This window comes from Culex pipiens, chromosome 2, assembly GCF_016801865.2.
Source record: "Culex pipiens pallens isolate TS chromosome 2, TS_CPP_V2, whole genome shotgun sequence".
NCBI classification, from domain to species: Eukaryota; Metazoa; Arthropoda; class Insecta; order Diptera; family Culicidae; genus Culex; species Culex pipiens.
Genome location: NC_068938.1, coordinates 199,458,989 through 199,480,062, shown reverse-complemented (window position 1 = coordinate 199,480,062; position 21,074 = coordinate 199,458,989). Strand labels below are relative to the sequence as shown.

Below are 21,074 nucleotides of genomic sequence, written 5' to 3'. Positions count from 1 at the left end.
ATGCAATATGACAGCCATTACACGTCAAACAGGAAGTATCCACATCAAAAGCGCTCCGATTTGGCTCAAATTTGGAATGTAGGTTCTTTGACTAAAATAATTAGACCCATATTTGTTTGTTTGGCGATTGAGGTGCTCCTATCCAAAATGGGGTGGTCCAAAAAATAGTATCTTTCGTCGATTTTCGCAAAAAGCACATTTTTGAAAAAATCATATCTTCGGAACGGCTGAACCAATTTTAAAGCGCCACGTTTCAAAAGAAAGGTAATTAAAAGACGCAACTTTTGGTACCCTAACATGTATAGACCATCGCTGAAATTTAGTGTCATCGCAGTCATCGCAGTTTTAGTGAAAAAGTTGATTTTTACCCTTTTTCGAAATTTTTCCGTTTTTGCGCGCGGCGCGTTGAAAACCCCAGTTTTTATGCTCAAAAAAATCATATCTCCGAATCGTGCTGATGGATATTCGCAAATTTTGGATACGTTATGTAAATACTACAAGGAATCAGAGAAAGATATTTTCAGACATTAGCTCTTTGGTCCCGAGACCTTCAAAATAGCAAATGAAATTTTCATAGAATTTTCAAATATTCAGCTAGGTTTTTCGAACCTCCACATATTTTTCCTTAAAAGCCCAACTAATGAAACGTGGTGCTCTAAAATTGGTTCAGCCGTTCCGGAGATATGGTTTTTTGGAAAATGTGCTTTGTGCGAAAATCGACGAAAAATGCCATTTTATGGACCACCCTATTTTGGATAGGAGCACCCTAATCGCCAAACAAAAAAAAAAAAAAAATACGGGTCTTATTATTTGGGTCAAAGAACCCCCACTCCAAATTTGAGCCAAATCGGAGCACTTTTGATTTGGAGACTTCCTGTTTGGCGTGGAATGGCTGATGAATCGATAATTTTATTAATTAATTAATTTATTTATCTTCTTTGCAGACTTTTGGGTTTCTTACTAACTAAGCAACAAAATTCTACTTCTAAACACAGATTTACACACATTAAAGTCAAAATTTTCCAAAATAGTCGAATGATTAAACTTTCAACAGCAGGCGTCAAGAGGGTTGTGGTGTCCGTAGTTCGTCGTGTGTCTTGGTATGTCGAGAAGCTGATAGTTCCGAAGTTCTCTTGAGGGAACTCGGATGTGGACTTCCTCGAGTAGGTCACTGCAGTCAATGTTGTTCCGCAAGACGTCAAACACAAGCAGTCGAAAACTAGTTTTAGCAAATTTCAGGCAAAATTGTGATTTTTTAACAATTTTAGCTGAAACTAACATGTGTTTTGTTAAAAAGCGTTTAAATTTTGTTAATAAGTTTATATTTAGACAATGATTCTTTCTTTAAAACTATATTACGAACTAACTAATTAAAACAATTTAAATTTATTGAAATCCTATCAATGTCACCCCGATTTACGGTATCCTGTGGAAAGTGTGTCAATGCCCACATTCAGTGTCAACTGGTTTCCGGACTGCCATCGTCAAAATGTCCTCATCATTACGGCACCAGCACCAAATTGAAATGCAAATCAAAGCCAGCATTTGTCGTCCGGGGTTGTTTCCCCCCGGAAAGACAAACTCTCGGAACAAAACCGAAATAAATAATTCACACACGCTGGCGGTGACGTCCGGAAAAAAGGGGCAAATAAAAACAAGAAACAATCAAAACCGCAAGAGTGCGTTTTTTTGGCACATGTAGTGAACGAAAGGGCGGAGCTTTTTCTGGGTTTGTCGGTTTTGTTGCTCCTCTCTTGAATACTGGGGACAGATTATGACGCTATTCTGGGAAAGACTTTTATTGCGTATGTCATGTTTGCGAAACCTCCGGCGAGCGTTTCCTTGAAATAAATTCGTGGTGGTGAAATGATCGCTTCAATTTTTGGAATTTTGGTTACAGAAAAATCTTTAAATAACTCTTTAAATTTAACTTTTTGTATAATTGAATCATGTTCAGCAGCGATATAAAATCAGGTCAGTTAAGTGTAAAAACAACGATATTCTTGGAAAAATATAATTGAATTTCCAAAGTTGCTGGAAAACTTGTTGCAAAACAATTATCTCGCACACTTCAACCGTTGAATTAAACTCAAAACCCTCAAGCTAGACAAACAACTCCGGAGGCCAGCTCTCAACCGTTGGCAAATAGAAAGTTTTAATCCGACATGATTCACCCCCAATCACGTCCCGGGCATCAATCACACAAAGGTGAGCTGCCCCCGGGGGGAAGTGGCTCGTGGTAGTAGTAACTGTGTCATCTCCCCCACCGGGCCAAACTCCGGTGACCAGGTGCTTTGTTTGCGGGTATCAGATTTGGCCACGCGCCACCATTTCCGGGCCCTTTTGTTGCTCCTTCGCTAACCAATTTCGGCAAAACCCTTGGCCTTCATGGTTCTTAGGATTAGCAGACAAAATTTTAAGAAATATTATTAGGGGTAATTTCATGTGTTACGCAAATATATTTACTGTTTAATTGAAATGTTTGTATACAAGACGCTGAATAATTTAATTATTTATTTTATTTGTAATAAACCGCTAATGTTTGAACTCACGATATCTGGCCAACTATTGTTTCGATATTCACTGTTGAGAAATAGTAGTTTATGCAACATGTTGCAAAAAGAAGATTTTTTCAGAGCGAGTCGTCCAACGTCCAACGAGGTTCACCGAGTTGGATAAATACGACGAGTGCTGAAAAAAAAATCAAGTTTTGCAACGAGTTCCATACAACATTTTTTGCAATTATAAGTCAAATGTATTTTGTGATTTAACCGTTTAAATCAAAATGATGTTGAAAAGTATAACTTTTCGAAACAAGTGCTAAAAAGTTCAACTTTTCAGCACTGATTTTGAATAGTGTTATTATTCGATACTGTTATTTTTGGTTCAGACAAGTAGGCTTTTTCATCGTTCAAGAATGACAGGAAAAGTAAGTAGTTTCACGACGGAATTGCAAAAATAATGTTTTGTGAAATTTTAGGCTTATAACACTTATTTGCGACATTTTAAAATTGAATATTAAACGTTTTAATATCACAGATGTGCATCAAGGGTTAGCGAGACAACATAACCCTATTTTCGGGACCAAGAGTCGAGATAATGTCGGGACATTCGACAGGCGTTGACTTTCGGGTGAGGCGGCTTTGTTGTTGGGGAAGGTCAACGTGGCGGCGGAGGTTCGTGTTTCCCGGTAATCATCATCAATTATTTATTGCGGCCAGTTAGCGCGGTGGCTGGATTTTAGTGGGAAATATCAACACGTGCGGAAATCAGAGGCTTCTTCCAACTCCAACTTCTGCGTATTTTGGGAGCCACCCTGGTTTGAACCATGTTTTGGTGGTTGAATATAATTTGTTGCTCATTGGGTGCGTGTGGCCAGATTAGAAAGTCTGCTGCAGCCAAAATTTGGAATAGAATTTTGACACGCAATTTCCTGCCTATCAAACCACATTATTTTCTGTTTTGCAGTGGAAATTACTCTCCGCTGACTCGATTCATTGGTAGTAGGATGTAACAAAATTGACTTTTTGGCGGGCATTCAGGGGCTGGTCCCGGTGGGCATACCACAGAAAATCTGTGTCTGTGGGCATACTGAGCTCAAATCTAAAATATTAGCTTGATTGAAAGTAACAGGAGCTGGCTCTCCGCCCTTCAATTGGGATTTAACCCGTAAAAATATATTTTTTTTCAATAATGTCTATTTTTGGCCACCAATGCGTTTACCAAAAACATCATTGGCGTGTAGGCCAGATCCTTGCGCATGTTTCATTATATAAGACATTGAAGTTTGGAGCATCCTAGAGCTCGGTACAGATCTTCAAAGCTTGGTATTTTTTTTTTCGAAAAAAAAAATGGCTCCGCAAATTCAAGTGGCGTCTTGGGCGTCGCGAGGTGCGACGCATATCTTTTTAGCTGGGGTTGATTTTTCGAAAAAAATGCCAAACTTTGATGGTCTGTACCGAGCTCTAGGATGCTCAAAACTTCAATGTCATTAATACCAAAACATGCGCAAGTATCTGATGTTTTTGGTAAACGCATTGGTGGCCAAAGTGCCTAAAAAATAGACATTTTTGAAAAAAAATATGTTTTTTACGGGTTAATTCCCATTTAAAATTGAAGGGCGGAGAGCCAGCTCCTGTTACTTCCAATCAAGCTCATATTTTGGATTTGGGCTCAGTACACCCACCGGAACCAGCCCTTGATTGCCCGCCAAAAAGTCATTTTTGTTACACTCTAGTTGTAGTTATGTATTTTATTATTTGTTTATTTACTAGTTCACGGAAACATTGTCAACACTCAAAATTAATATTAATTGAAATAGATTAAAAGTTAAATTCAGCATTTATTCACTTCAGATATTTGCCAGTGATACTGTGAAAACTTTGTATCTCCAAAACATCATAAAATCAATACATTACATATTACAAATATGGTAAAATTGAATCTATTCGATACTCTAAATTTGAATTAGCGAAACTATTGATTATTGAACTAAATATGATTCTGTGAACAGTGTCATTTTGGAACAATTATGGGGTCATACTTGAGTGCAGTAATCAAAATCAGGTATAGAAAAAAGGATTAAATTTTCTGAACAGCTTTTATCAAACACTTATCCAAACCTCGGCTTAAAGAGATTTTGAATAATCGAACTGTGCTAGAAAAGCTTTAACATAATTCATGTCGTACATTTCCACACCTAAAGGAAGATAAGCCAATCATCGTACAGCTTCGCTTCGCTTCGCTTCGCTAGGAGACGGTGATTTTAGCGGATTGCAGACTGGATTTTCGCCATGTGATGTGATGATTGTCTAAGCCCAAGTTGCCTAGGAATCGATAATTGGGAATAGAACCAATTCCACCTGAACCAGATTCTCACCACCATGGCAGCCGTCCATTGCCGGCCGCTCCCATCTCCACCGCGCACCAGGGACAAGGAAAGAGAATTGGAAGACGGGAAGTGTTGATGCTCCACTTTTTTAAGAGTATTAAGGGAAAATCTCCACAGTATCCTCAAGTAAGTTTCGCTTGGAGTTGGACGGTTTTTGGGAAGGTGAATGGTCTGAGGAGCCACCCTAGGCGAGTGGTAACGACCTTTGGCATTGTTGTTCGAATTCTTCGTGTGTTCTCATTTCTAATGGGAATGCTTTCAATTCTTCTCATCTCTTATTGGATGAATTCTATCAGTCGCCCAGGCTATTCATAGCGAGGTATTTTTAGATTCAATTTCAACTGCGCTTGCAAATCTTGCATGCAATCTTGTTTGAGTTCTGATGTTCAACTTGCATTCAATGCAATTCTAAGTCCGATTCTTGGATTCAACTATACCAGTCTGATTCCTCCTCAAGCTACCAATGCTCCACGGTTAAGTGGAAAGCATTTTGCTTACCAATCCTAAGGACAGGGGATCGAACCCCGCCGTGAGCTTGAAGTTTTTTCATTAATTCCAAATTTAATGAGTCCAGAACATTCTCGTTGGGAGCAGATGGGTATCGAACCCAGAATCATTCGCTTATAAAGCGAACATCGTAACCATTCAGCCACGACCGCTCCATAAGCCAATCATCGTACAGCAACGATAAAAAGCGCAAAAATTTCCCAAGCCAGCGCCGAGTAATTGATGGGGACGCATCATGATTGATGATGATTGCGAGCAGGCACGATTTTGCCCGATGGTAAATCTTTCACCCATTTCAAAGCCCTTTGTTCGGGAAGCTTTCAAGCTCTGCAGTGGACCTGCATGCGTTGTTAAAGCTAACACTCGGGCATACGCAGTTGTGTGTGTGCTGTAAATAAATCATTATTAAATCGAATGCGTGTGCGTGCGCTTACATGACACCCATCGGTGGTATTTGTTATTGTTGTTTTGGTCTCAAATTGGATTTCAATGCGGTGACATTAAAAGGCAATCTATCAAAATGGCAGTAATCGATATGGTTTGCGGTTAAGTCCTCGAAAGAAGAAACATTTAAAGAGCGCACTTTGGAGGTATAAAATGAAACATTCTATAAATTTGCAATGTATCATAGATCATAGCAGATCTAGAATTCTAATCTATGAGCAACATGAATTCCACGGTATGGATAAGCAAATTCTAACGTAACGTGGTTGTAAATTAATGCTTTCGTCTGTACAGGAACATATTGAGTCCTGTAAGAGGAACTGCATCTCCATAAAATTCTATAGTAAAATGTATGCTATGCAACGTCGGATCACAGACAAACAGAAGTAAATCTCTTTTAAAATTTATCATTCAGAAGTTTAACGGTCAATTTGAATGTTCCGAAACTTACGCGTGTGACACTTCCTTTAAACAAAAAGCGCGTGAAATTGTCGCACATTTCGTGTAATGCCAACTAGATGGCTGTAGTGACAGGTGTCAAACGAATTTTTGATCAATTTATTCTACGATTGCATGTCTGTTTGTCTGTAACCAGCTCTTGTAGAGAGGCTAGATTTACTACACATCCTACATGGATTGGATTGGCCATCAGGATACTTACCGCTCATAAAATTATAAATCACAGGATTGACAGCACTGTTGGCGTAGCAGAGCCAGTGGGAGAACAGTGACAGCACCGCCACGATGTCACTCTGGCCGATGTCGAACGTGTATCTGTGGTGGTTGGTTCCGTTGGTTGGCGTCGTCCCACGTAGAATGTTCAAACATGTGGATGGAAATAGAGGGAAAAGCAGAAAGTCGGACACGTTTTACGTTAGTTGGGCTTCGAACTGTATGTGATGTGGTCTACATCAGGCAATGTGAGGAAGAGACATTGTTGGGTTGAGTAATAAATTTCGTAATGGGATATATTGGAGTGGCAGTTGTGCGTGGGGGGCCGGATATCTGATTGAAGCTGTAATCAAATAGCAATATTTTTATCAACGAGGATGCAATAAATCAATGGAACTATTTTCCATTATGGAAATGAATTTATGGCTGCAACGATTGAATGATTCAAGTCATTCAAAGTTTGGTATGTTTACGCCGCATGTATGGCTGTAATTTTGATCCTGGAAAGATCGTATTTCACCATTTCATTCGAAGATTTCTTGATTTTTTTTGGATATTTTTGGGTGCCAGAGCAGTTTTATTTTATCACGCGAATTCCGGAGAATCTTAAATATATTTTCAGCTTTATTTTCAGAAGGTTTTTAAAGGCGTAAATTGCTCATACAGTGGACTCTCATTTTATCGATATTGAAGGGTCCGTCGAGAGCAGGAGTCAAATTATAGAAAAATCAAATCAAATTATAGAAAAATCAAATCAAATTATAGAAAAATCAAAGCAATCTAATTGAAGAGACTAAAAAAATTATTAAAACATGGAGCAATAGACGGCCAGAGAGTCAAATTTTGAAGCTTTAAAAATATGTTTTATTGAAAAGATCAGCGAATTTCACGAAAATGTATTTTTTTCAATAACAATCGAACCAACAGTTGTCGAGATGCCCGGGCAGACGGTAATAACAAAATTCATGCCATTTCAATAACAAATACTGTTAAAATAACAGAAAGTGTTATGGAATCTTCTTGAAAAATCCAGTTTTGCATAAGAGATTAATAACAGTTTATGTTATCACAACAAAATTTGTTATTGGTCTGATATTGGTTGAAAGCCAAAACAACTTTAGAATAACATTTTATATTATGGAAGAATATCTCAAATTGTTATTGGGAAGATCGGATTAGTTGTCAAAATAACAAAAAATAATAACAAAGATTTGTTCGAAGAATAACTAAAAATGATATCAATCTGTTATCACAATAACAATCCAATAACAAAAAAATCATAACGACGAATAACAAATTTTGTTATAAATAACGTAAAATATTATTGGCCTAGTGTTTTCAAATATCAAAAAATGTTATTCTCAAATTATTTTCGTCTGCTCGGGTGTTGGTCAGATTTTCAACTGACAGGCTAATTAAATGACACTGAGATAAACTAATTTTCATCAATTCGATTAATTTTGTGAGGCTGTATCTCGGAAACTAATTATCAGTCTCAGAGAGATAATTGTTGGAATATTTGGTAGCATAGCTTTCATTTTTCAGGGGTTGCTTTTCTTCATAAAGTATTTAAAAAGCACGAAATAAATAACTCCAGAATATAATAACCTAAAAGTGACATAAACTTCAAAACGGTGCACTTTATCTAAAATTCGATAAATTACTCTTCGATTTGAAAAGCTTTAAATTTTTTTTCTAAAAAATCTATAATTAAAATAAATATTTCAGGAATTCTACATTTAGTAATAAAAGGTAAAAAAAACGTTTTTTCCGTTCACCTATTTTTTCCGAATGTCCTTATCATATCCTACAATTTTGCCGAGGACACCAAATCGATCAGAAAATCTTTTCCCATTTTGTATGACCAGACCCCCGAAATTGGAAAATGCGGAAAAACTAATGATGCAAACTCTTTCGACATAGGGAATGGATGGATGGCAAAAATCAAGAGACCTACTCAACTAAATCAATCCACTTGGTGCCTTACTTACTTTACCCTCCAGTAGAATTTTATTGTTCAAAGCCATGATATGGTTCAGTTTGGGTATTGCTATAACTATTTCTATTTTGTAAAATTTCCAATTGTGAAAATGACATGTTCCAATTTCAGATTCATCTCCAGGATTTTAAACAAGTCATATTCCCCAAAGGAAGGATCCCCCGTCGTCATCTCAAACATTTCCGCAAGGGGTTGTTCAGCGCTCGTACAGTTTCAATTATTGACTGTTTGCATACATTCCGACTGATTTCACCTCCCCAGAAGCCATTACGGGGAAAGGATTTTCCCTCATCCAAACCATGGTATCAGGAGGAAACCACATGCAGTCAGCCCGTCCCCATAATCATTGTTACGAACGATCATGTGCGGCTTGGGATTTCTTTCTGCGAGCAGAGATTTCCCGATAATCCGTATCGCTCTCTCTCGGAAAGGGTGTTGCTGGTTGGGTTGGTTTGTTGGTGGTTGATGAAGGTATTATTTTAAATACTTTTCTTTTGTCGGGATTGTGGCTTTTCCCGCTACGAAAAGGTGGAGCTTTTGAACGGATTTCGATTCAATTTATCGCTAGATTTGAAAGCCGTTGTAGGGAAACGATTCCTCATTCTTGAAATAAATTCTATTTTTAGTCTCCAAAAAAGTGCTTCTCTATTAAAAATTGATGTTTAATGCTTAAAACTTCGAGAAAGTACTTCAATCCCAAGCTTTCCAAAACCCAATTCCAAGGTCGAAGCATCCCAAATTATCTTAGCCCCCCACCCTTCGGCTAGGATTCCCATCTAATGTGCTTCGGATCTGCACAGCATAAAGAGCTTTATCTGCTCGCCTTTTCGTGCACTTATATCGTCATCATCTTTTCAGCTATTCATTCGGGACGATTTAGGTTGGGTTTTGCGAGGGAGCTTTCTGGAACGACCATCAACTTTTCCGAACACCCCAAAAAAGGAAGCCCCCAGAGGATATCGGGCGGGGTAAGAACTCAATTTTCCTCGCCAGGGGTGTTGGCTTTTAAATCAAATTCATCTCTTCATTGTTATTGAGGGTGCCCCCACTCGCTCGAGAGAAACTTTGGCACTGCTGTTACGCTGGGAGGTGTTGAGTTTTTGGGAGGGGTAAATAGTTGGGATTTTGGGTTAGGATCGTTTTGTGTACTTTTGAGGAATGCTGGACTTGGAATTGAAAGGGTCATTGTTGGGAGAGAACTGACTAGGGTATAACTGTGTAAAACGGTTGGATGAATCATTTATTATCAATGGTGAATGAAAGTAGAACAAAAACAAAACGTTTCAGGCATTGAGTTTCAAAACAAAAGCTTTTCATTGTATGTAACACTTTCGCTTTGTCAAAAAGTACAAACCAGAAACGTTTCAATAAAGTGATCCTAAAAGTGTCAAAAGTGTCAAAAGTGTCAAAAGGGTCAGAAGTGTCAAAAGTGTCAAAAGTGTCAAAAGTATCAAAACTTACAAAATTTACAAAATTTACAAAATTTACAAAATTTACAAAATTTACAAAATTTACAAAATTTACAAAATTTACAAAATTTACAAAATTTACAAAATTTACAAAATTTACAAAATTTACAAAATTTACAAAATTTACATAATTTACAAAATTTACAAAATTTACAAAATTTACAAAATTTACAAAATTTACAAAATTTACAAAATTTACAAAATTTACAAAATTTACAAAATTTACAAAATTTACAAAATTTACAAAATTTACAAAATTTACAAAATTTACAAAATTTACAAAATTTACAAAATTTACAAAATTTACAAAATTGACAAAATTGACAAAATTGACAAAATTTACAAAATTTACAAAATTTACAAAATTTACAAAATTTACAAAATTTACAAAATTGACAAAATTTACAAAATTTACAAAATTTACAAAATTTACAAAATTTACAAAATTTACAAAATTTACAAAATTTACAAAATTTACAAAATTTACAAAATTTACAAAATTTACAAAATTTACAAAATTTACAAAATTTACAAAATTTACAAAATTTACAAAATTTACAAAATTTACAAAATTTACAAAATTTACAAAATTTACAAAATTTACAAAATTTACAAAATTTACAAAATTTACAAAATTTACAAAATTTACAAAATTTACAAAATTTACAAAATTTACAAAATTTACAAAATTTACAAAATTTACAAAATTTACAAAATTTACAAAATTTACAAAATTTACAAAATTTACAAAATTTACAAAATTTACAAAATTTACAAAATTTACAAAATTTACAAATTTACAAATTTACAAAATTTACAAAATTTACAAAATTTACAAAATTTACAAAATTTACAAAATTTACAAAATTTACAAAATTTACAAAATTTACAAAATTTACAAAATTTACAAAATTTACAAATTTACAAATTTACAAAATTTACAAAATTTACAAAATTTACAAAATTTACAAAATTTACAAAATTTACAAAATTTACAAAATTTACAAAATTTACAAAATTTACAAAATTTACAAAATTTACAAAATTTACAAAATTTACAAAATTTACAAAATTTACAAAATTTACAAAATTTACAAAATTTACAAAATTTACAAAATTTACAAAATTACAAAATTTACAAAATTTACAAAATTTACAAAATTTACAAAATTTACAAAATTTACAAAATTTACAAAATTTACAAAATTTACAAAATTTACAAAATTTACAAAATTACAAAATTTACAAAATTTACAAAATTTACAAAATTTACAAAATTTACAAAATTTACAAAATTTACAAAATTTACAAAATTTACAAAATTTACAAAATTGACAAAATTGACAAAATTGACAAAATTGACAAAATTGACAAAATTGACAAAATTGACAAAATTGACAAAATTGACAAAATTGACAAAATTGACAAAATTGACAAAATTGACAAAAAATTGAATTGATGTTAGTGTTTTTTTTCAATATTGATTTTTAACCTTCCTGTATTGAAGAGTTTGGTCAAACCCAAAAAATGGTTAAATTTTTCGACGAGTTAAGTAATATGTAAAGAAAATTTTAAGTAACACTGAAACTAAGGACATTTATTTAGTTTATGCAGTTTTATTTGCAAAAGTTTAGGCCAAAGTTTATGAAAACGATTGTTTTTCGTAACACTCAAGTATCACTTCAGTTTGTTCAAATAGCATTCATTTGTGTTGAATGAACAGTGACTTATAATGAACAATACAATGCTCAGATTATCCCGGGAATCATGGGATTATTTTCTCATTCCCCGAGAAAGTTCAAACCCAGGAAAATTGAAAGTCCTAACTTAGCATCATATCAACTGTAAATAATCAACTTGATATTGAGCAACACTTCAATCCCTTAGAATCATCTTCATCAATTTGTCCGCTTACATGCTAAAACAAACTCGTCTGCACGACAACACATCCTGACTTTTCGACTTTTACCCTCTTCCGTGTCTTGCAGGAAACCCAAGAATCTAATCCCTTTCGATTGGCCCCAAAAAATGACAACTTCCAGACGTAAACAGCTCCAGTAAGGGAAGAGGGCAACAAACTTTTGTGTGCTTTTCCTTGTTCAGAAAAAAGGCACATTTTTGCTTCCACTTTTTCGCTGAATTACCTCTCGTTCGCTCACTTATGCAAAGCTGGGAAATCCCTCGACTTTTGCTAGAACGATGTTCAGCAACGACGTCAAAGTCTTGGGAAAATGATATGCAAAGACCAGTTTTGAAGCTTGCTGGAAAGTTTCGTAGGTCGTAGAAGGAAGTTTTGTTGATTTTGAATATTGAGTTTGATATGATTTTTTCAATTGTAATTTTAATAGCTGTGTTTTTAGTTTTGAAAAATACCGTTTCCAAAAGATGTCTATGAGTCTGTCTGATTCCTGGAAAAAAACTTTTCAATTTTGATGTTTTCAACAGTCTGTATGCAGCGTCCCACGACATAAAGCTGAACAAAATTTCGCTCCAATTAACGTTCGGTCAAACTTTTCCAAGCTTTTCACGAGGGTCTGACAAGTGATACTTTGTTCGAGACATAATTTGCACTTTCAAAGTTTATCTAGTCACGTCCAGCTGCAGCAGCAGCTCCATTCGAGGACATTTGGTCCAAAACGCCACCCTCAGGTGTTTCGCCGAACTGATGGCGTGGAAAATCCACCATCATCCCGTATTCTCGGTAAAACCTCGCCGGTAAAAAAACTATTAGGTTCCATCTGTGGCTGCTATTTCTATTTAAAATTTTCTCCTTTTCACTGACTCCGAGAACGGTGGAAATTCCTTTGCGAAGGGAGGTGCGCGTGGTATTGCTGGGAAAATATGAAAACCTTGCTCGAAGGGGCCCATTGTTCCCTTTTGTTTTACAGCGAATGTGGACGGGAGGTAACAACTATTCAAAACTCTTGGAGGATTTTCAGGGAACAAAGTGCTGCAAATAGCAGCTTAGAGGGGGTGTTGTCCCAGCAAAAACACGAAAAACATGTTATTTTGAAACAAAAATGTTTTCGTCAACGGGATTCGATCGCTGAACCTTCGACTTGGAAAACCAGTTTCGCTTTTACTTGTGACATAATAAAAACACAAATTTCTTTGATTTTGTTTTTCAAATAATCTATAATTACTACGAAAATTAGCCACTCTCCCCTATCCCTACAGATAAACAACGTTTGCATCCACCATATCCACACTCTCTGTCGGAGTCTGCTGGAAAACATGAGGTAAACAGCCGCTATAAGTACACACGAACGACACTACGCGAAGGGAAAGTGGCAAAATGCATGGTAATAATTTTCTTCCGGGCTTTTTTACGGTTTAGTGAATGTTTCTTGCACTCTTTTTTGTTTCTTTCCCCTCCCTCCCTGGATTTCTAGGCGTATAATCCCCGTGAAGTAGTAAACGGTACGACTGCTGCTGGATGGCGTTAAATTTCCGTTGGGAATGGGAGCGAAAAAAATATATATACGGTCGTTGGAAGCTTTTACCTGTGAATGGTTCTGGGCTGCATTCCAACCTTATTTTTTCCCCCCTTGCATTTGAGGATAATCTGGGAGCAGATTTCCTGCTTAACGTGTAAGCTTTTAATGCAGACTATTGCCTTGGAGTTTCAATTTCCGGCTGCATGTTGGGATTACTTTTAGAACATTTTAGAACTAGTTAGAATTTTGAAGTATTCCTTATATTCTTTAGTTAATGATGGATGCTTTTCTCATAAAATTAATTGCAAAGGCTTCTTGTGTGTATATGATTGCGCCTTAACGCATGTAAAATTAGCGTAAATAGAGTTTCCCATATTTCAGCTGGAGGTCGCAAGTAAAAGGTGATTCTTTTCTTGTGTATAACTTTCAACCAACCTTAATAATTTTTAATAGGGACTTACGGAACCCATGGAACCCTGTAGGTCAAATCTGGCATAAATCCATTCAGTCAATTAAAAGATATTTTGAGTGAAATTGTTGGTCTACGCTCAACCCCACACACAGACATTTGCTCAAAGTTTGACTCTGAGTCGTAATGTTTATGTTGCTTATGCTTAAAAATATGTTCATTTTGTATAGGTTTAGGTTATTTGCTCAGTGAGGAAGGCAAAAATCTCGCAAAAAAAAAAAAATAAATAATTGGGAAAATTATGCGGTCTTCAAATGATTGGCTGTTATTATTTTAAGAATTGTAATATTTCATGAATTAAAAAAAATATTTTATATCTCCAACAATGCATTTTGAAAATTCAACTTCTGGAGTTTCTTCTAGCATAATGCTTCTTACAAAATTTTGCAAAAGTGAGTTAATTTTATTTATGATTACGTAAGTGAGAGAGTGATTGAGTAAATTAAAGAGTGAGTTCGTTATTATGAGATAGACTAAGGTATACGTTAGGGTGGGTACGGATTTCGAAAAGTTCTCAGATCAAGTTCTGGTGTGGTTCCCCTTGTAGGGCATACCCATAGGGACTCTCACGCCAAATTTCAGCTTATTACAATCACGTGGTAGCTGTTTGATATGTGGCGTCGCGGTGTTCATCAAGCATTCATAGCATGCTAAGGAAAATTTGATGCTCTTCTGGGGAAAACGGTTGGTTCCGAAAACCCCGGATGTATTGCCGTTGAGCTCGATGGGGGTTGAACGAATCGACCTGGTCTCTTAGGGAAAGTTGTTCTCCAGACGATTCCGCTCATTTCTGGCCATCCTAGAAGTTTCTACATGTTTTTCCCAGGCCTGTAGGAGCAAATGAACGAAAATTCAAAATTTCCCATAGTAATTTCCATGTAAACTTGAACCCGCTTGAGACAAGCCAGTTTTCAACCAAACGAGCTGAAATTTGGCGTGAGAGTCCCTATGGGTATGCCCTACAAGGGGAACCACACCAGAACTTGATCTGGGAACTTTTCAAAATCCGTACCCACCCTAGTATACGTGGAATATAAGTGAGTGTGTGAATCAGTGAATGAGTTAGTGAGTGAGTTGGTGTATTATTGAATGAGCCAGAGATTGGGTGAAGGTGAATGAGAAATTGAGTCAGTGGATCGGTGATTGAGTGAGCGGACCATGAGTGAGTCAGTGAGTTAGTAATTAAGTGAGTTAAGTGAGTTTGTTTTTGAGAAAAAGAGTAACATATCGAGTGTTTTATTGACAAAAATAGTAAGGATTTAAGAAATGTTGTCCCAGGTTTTTGTCCCCACCGCCTATCAAAAAGCCCCAAACAATCATTTGATCAAAAAACACCCATTTAGACTCTTTGAAAATTTTGAATTTTGGGACCACAGATCGGAAAAAGACCTTAGGAGCAATTCTCTACCAAAACCGGAAATGGATTTTATTTGTATTTTTTGATTTGGCTCAAACTTTGTTGGGGCCTTCCCTATGACCAAAGAAGCCATTTTGCATCATTAGTTTGTCCATATAAATTTCCATACAAATTTGGCAGCTGTTCATACAAAAATGGTACGTAAATATTCGAAAATCTGTAACTTTTGAAGGAACTTTTTGATCAATTTGGTGTCTTCGGCAAAGTTGTAGGTATTGTTAAGGACTATTTAGAAAAAATAGGTACACGGAAAAAAAATTTCCCGATTTTTTTATTAACTTTTTTTCACAAAAACTCAAATTCCCAAAATACGTATTTTTTGATTTTCGAGATTTTTTGATATGTTTTAGGGGACAAAAATCCGCAACTTTTGAGCTATAGAGAAACATGGTCAAAAAATCTGCAGCCCACGATTTTCTAATGACGATATCTCAGCAATTAATGGTTCAATTTTCAATGTTAATACATGAAACATTCGTGAAATTTTTCGATCTTTTCGAAAAAAATATTTTGGAAAAAATTAAATCAAGTAGAGGTGGGCAAAAAAAGAGCGAGCCACTCAAAGAGCCGATTCACTGAAAAGAGCGAAAGAACCGTGGCTCACAAAAAAAGAACCGCGGTTCTTTTTTAAACTTCAGTCTTTGAAAGAACCGGCCCAACATGGCATGATTTTTGTTATAAATATAATTTATTGAATTTCCAAAAAATGTAGTATTAAATTTGTTTTTGAGAATTGAAAATGCAATTTCAAATATTTCAATGCCTATAAAAAAACCAAAAAAAAAAATGATTTTTTTAAACAACTTGAAAATATTTTTCACTTTACAACTGATTATAAATTAAAGTACTACTGGAATACAAATTTGAGCATTTCAAATTGTATAATATTATCAAAAATCTTCTGAATAGTTTAGAGATTTTGAAAAAAAACCTTCTGTCCAAATCAACTTTAGCGTTTATGGACTTTATCAATTAAATCAGAATGTAGAAAAGAGTTCACAGAATGTTTTCTCCAAATAAAATATCAGCATTAGTTCAATTCTTGCAGAAATAAACGCAATTTTAAAATTAATAGCATTTTTTCCAATCCTAGATTTAAGTTTGGATGCCATTCAATTACTCGAATGTTTAGGTTCGAGTAGAAATCTTGACATAGAGACCGCCAAGACCAATGGTTTTCAAGGCCATCTTCTCGTTTTCAGTTTTAATTTTTTTTATCAAATTATTTTGTAAAAGTCCAGTGTGAAATAACTTTTAAAATCATACGATTCTTAAAAAAACATTTTCATTTTGAAAAAGAGCGAAAGAGCCGTTCAAAAGAGCGGCTCTTTTTAATGAGCGAACGAAAATGAGCGGCTCCTAAAAAAGAGCGGTTTTGCCCACCTCTAAAATCAAGACTAAAATTTTAAAAGGGCCAAACATTGAATATTATGCCCATTTAAAATGCTAGTATTGATTTAAAAAAATTTAAAATATTTTTTTCGAAAAGATCGGAAAATTTCACGAATGTTTCATGCACTAACATTGAAAATTGGACCATCAGTTGCTGAGATATTGACATTAGAAAATGGAGGGTTGTTTGGGTGAGAATTAGAAAATTTCAATTTTCTTGTTTCTTTTTCTTTAAGCCGCTGTATCTCAGCAACCAGAGGTCCAATCTTCGATGTCTCTTAGACAATTTTATAGCAAATTTTCTGAACTTTTCAAAAAAAATATTTTCAGAAATGATCACTCATGGTCACTATTTTTTAAAAATCGAAAAACTGCAAATATTTCGCTGAAATCAATCTCTCGGTGGCTATATCTTGAAAACGGGGCCCTTTATCAAAAAAAACTGTAAAGTAATCTTCGATTGCAAATTCAATTTTGCATAAAAAAATGAGGTCAAAAAAAAATTTATGTATAAAATTTCGATTTTTTCCAAAAATCACCAGTTTTTCAAAAAATCATAACTCGGCGGCAGATTTTTTGACCATGTTTCTCTATAGCTCAAAAGTTGCGGATTTTTGTCCCCTAAAACATATCAAAAAATCTCGAAAATCAAAAAATACGTATTTTGGGAATTTGAGTTTTTGTGAAAAAAAGTTAATAAAAAATCGGGAAATTTATTTTTCCGTGTACCTATTTTTTCTAAATAGTCCTTAACAATACCTACAACTTTGCCGAAGACACCAAATTGATCAAAAAAATCCTTCAAAAGTTACAGATTTTCGAATATTTACGTACCATTTTTGTATGAACAGCTGCCAAATTTGTATGGAAATTTATATGGACAAACTAATGATGCAAAATGGCTTCTTTGGTCATAGGGAAGGCCCCCACGAAGTTTGAGCCAAATCAAAAAATACAAAAAATAAAAATGGTCGAAATCGGCCGGTTTTGTAGAGAATTGCTCTTAGGAAAAAAAATCTCACTTTCATTACTGTTGATAAATTTAAGCTATTTTTTAGAGATCACACTGGCAATATAAACTCAGAAAGAAATTTGTAACATTGTTATCTTTGACTTGAGATGAACATACTTTACTAAAACTAGCACCAAAACTCACCTAGCCACGTTCAGCATGTGCACCGGGAAGTAGCACCCGGCAAACATGAGCACCACGGCCACCAACATTTTGGCCGCTTTCCGGCGGGCCCTCAGCTGGCCCATGGTGCTGGTGTTGCCCACGCAGTTCAGCGTCGTCCGTGTACCGTGAACTGCAAAGATGAAACAAAACAAGAATGAAAGGGAAAGCTTTGAAAAGGCAATCAGAAATAATTTCGAGCTTCCCAGAACCGACCGGCAAACTAATTAGAACTGGGAATAGCGCCGCGGCGACTAGTGGGGAACTTCGCCGGTTTCCAAAATAGAGTTTCCATTCCGAGAAGTGGCAAAATCGGACAGGTGAATGGAATGGAATGACCGGGCTTTGAAACCGGGTGTAGCCGGTGTGTCTGCTACTTACGTCCACATGGCTGCGTCCGGGACTCCCGGTGGCCGGGGATGGTGTCGGACCGCCAGAGCACCCGTACGATCTGGAAGTACGCCACGGTCATGAATAGAAGTGGCAGCCTGGAATAAGAGAGAAAAAAGGGAAGCGAAATGAAAATAGAATCAGTGGAGCGGTGAAAGGTGAGTTGATACGCTCTAGGAGCCGCTATTGTTTTTGGGGGCGATCGTGGAATCAGGTTTGTATTTGACAAAAGAAATAAAATGTGCACAAATAATATCATTAACCAGATAATTTTTTAAAATAAATAGAACAATACGTTATAAATAAACTTTTCTGGTGGAAGGGATAGAACAACTTTTTAACTGTTTTTTAATGAAGCAAGAAAGATAGTTGTTTAAATTTTGGGTTTATTTCTAATGGATGAAAGCGTAATTTAATTTATTTCAACATTTCTCTTGAATTTTATTTTAACATCTTCTCTTTATTGTTCACAAAGATAAGTTTATTTTTCTGTATAAAATTACCCTTTGTACGACCCCAAAGGTTTTCAAATTGATTTTAAAATTATTTTTAAAACGAAAAACTTCTTTGACAGAAAGTATCCTACTTGACAGCTCGTTCCAAGGGGCGATAGCTGATCCATCGAAAAATGTTGTCTTGTTTATTTATTTTTTATTGCATGGAAATAAAAAAAATATTATACTGATTTTAAGCATGTTTTTTACCGTTTTACATAAAAATTTACATAGGACTTCAGGACCCTATTTGACACTATTTCACAGAATACAAACAAATTTGAAATTTTAATCAGAAATAAAGCAAAATTCATGTAGTCAAGGTATGTTTGACGAATAAATACATAAAAAAATGTCAAGATGGACGATTTTCGTCTATGCATGAAATCAATAATAAAAAATGATACATTTCTATAAAACATTAAAAACTTTTTTCTATAAATTTCAAGAGAAACTTTAATTTCTAAACATTTGATAGTGTGTCAAACTAAAAACTGGGTCACGCTTGGCAACAGTTGGTGTCAAACCATCGGGGTTTGAGTGTACCATGGAAGGATTTTTTAAGTGCTGTCAGTTTAGATTTTAACCCACTCTCATTCACAGTGCTAGCCAAAAATTGAAAACTCCGTCACTGAGCACTTTTTCCCATCTAGGGAACGTATACCCATTTTAAGCCTAATAAGCGGTCGTGTTTGAATGATAATCTTGAGTGTTCCTTGAAATTTACTAAAACCAAGTACACCGACGAGTAGAGCAACTTTTTGGGAACATTTCTGTTTATTTTCATTTTTACTAAAAGTTATTATTTTCCTTCTACACGCATTTAAAAATAATATTTCCCAAATGCATTCTAATCAGTCGAGTGCATTGGGCCACTCCGATTTTCCTATTTTCAGCTTCGTTCTGTTTTCTTCCTGCGCTTTTTTTTGGGGTCTGCTTAGTGCTGCCAAAATTGATGAAATTTTAAGCGAATACTCACGAAAAGTAGCATTTATAGAGAAAATTTCCTGGCATCACTGGCTCACTCCAACAGGCGCTGCTGGTGGTGTTGGTAGCTACCCTTTGTTCTTTATTAGCCTTCGCTTCTCGCTCGGTTTTCTTCCGCCTTCGATTAGAATGGGTCGTCGAAATTCAAACGTCAAAAGACTTGGCGCGTTTGTTTTTTTGATGGCGCTCGCTAATTATTTACATGATTCGGGATTATTTTTCAAATGAGTGATTAACTAATGTGCAAAAGATCATGTTGCCGGTAGTTGGAAGCAATTTTATATCTTAAGCGCTTTGAAAACGTTAGCGCAAGTGAAAAGATATTTATAGCGACTTTTGTTATGCAGTAAACCTCTCATCCTGCGTGTGGATGTGTGTGCCACCAAAATGATGAGAAATGGTCTCGCAAAATAGAAATTATAATCAAAAGTGCATTAGTAAATGGCATAAATTTCCGTGATTACTTGAGGCGGTGCTGCTGCTGGTAAATTTAAAGCCTAAATAGTATTTTTGGAGCTGTGTAGGTGTTTGATTAGAAAGGGTATATTTCCCCTATTTTCGCCCAATTCATTCATTCATCGCCGGCGTTCCAGTGAATGAGAGAAAGCAAAGCTAGAATCACATTGACAGCCTCCCCCTGTTTTCCAGCAGCAACCAGACCAGCACAAAAAAAGCTCCAGGCAGTTCCGAAAGCTTGCTTTAACGGTAGCCATTATTGTTATTACTGTCCTATTGAGATGTGGGTGTGTGTTTTTGTGTGTGGGCGTGGGAGGTGGGGAGAGAGCGAGGTGTCGGACACGACGATGATGATGACGGTTGTTGTTGTTGGCAAAGGATTCATTGTGTTGTGTGTTATTGTTTCAGCTTTAGCGTAGAGTACGAGAATCTACTCTCACCGGGTTTTGGATGGGGGCGGGAAAGCGTGGGAGTTTCTCCATCACACCCGCCGTTAAAGAGCCAGCACGTGGCCAATGAGGTGGAAAACGAGTTAGGGGGAGGCGGTGGAGGTGTGTGAAACGAGGTGATGATGAAAGTTGCTTCTCCTGATAGGTATGAACAGAAGATGAAGACCATTATTGAGAGGGCAATGGATGGATGATTTTGGGGATGGGAGGGGTTGGTCCTGCCTGACTGGGGAGGTAAACGGCTGAAAATCATGCTAGAACGACGCAGCAGCATTCGAAAGGATGCCAAACGATTGTTGTGATGATGATGCTACTAAATTCGACTATCATTATACCGACTGTTGGGCAGCATATTGTGCTCAATTGGTGCTTACGAGGGTGGCAATTATACAGATTGAGAGACTTCAATTGTGCTGTTTTGGTTGCT

General features: G+C 35.8%; 1 protein-coding gene across 3 annotated transcripts in view; it reads right to left on the bottom strand.

The window, feature by feature from the left end:
* Window positions 1-6,390: 6,390 nt before the first annotated feature.
* Window positions 6,391-21,074, bottom strand: part of LOC120431713 (orexin/Hypocretin receptor type 1-like) — a 276,085-nt gene continuing 261,401 nt past the window's right edge. For all 3 annotated transcript variants that reach the window (XM_052707482.1, XM_052707485.1, XM_052707483.1), the window contains 3 exons: window positions 18,253-18,359; window positions 17,854-18,004; window positions 6,391-6,616 (listed from right to left, as the gene is read on the bottom strand). In XM_052707482.1, the coding sequence (XP_052563442.1) occupies window positions 6,406-6,616; window positions 17,854-18,004; window positions 18,253-18,359 (469 nt within the window). In that variant the 3' untranslated portion in view covers window positions 6,391-6,405. The remainder of the gene's footprint in view (window positions 6,617-17,853; window positions 18,005-18,252; window positions 18,360-21,074) is intronic.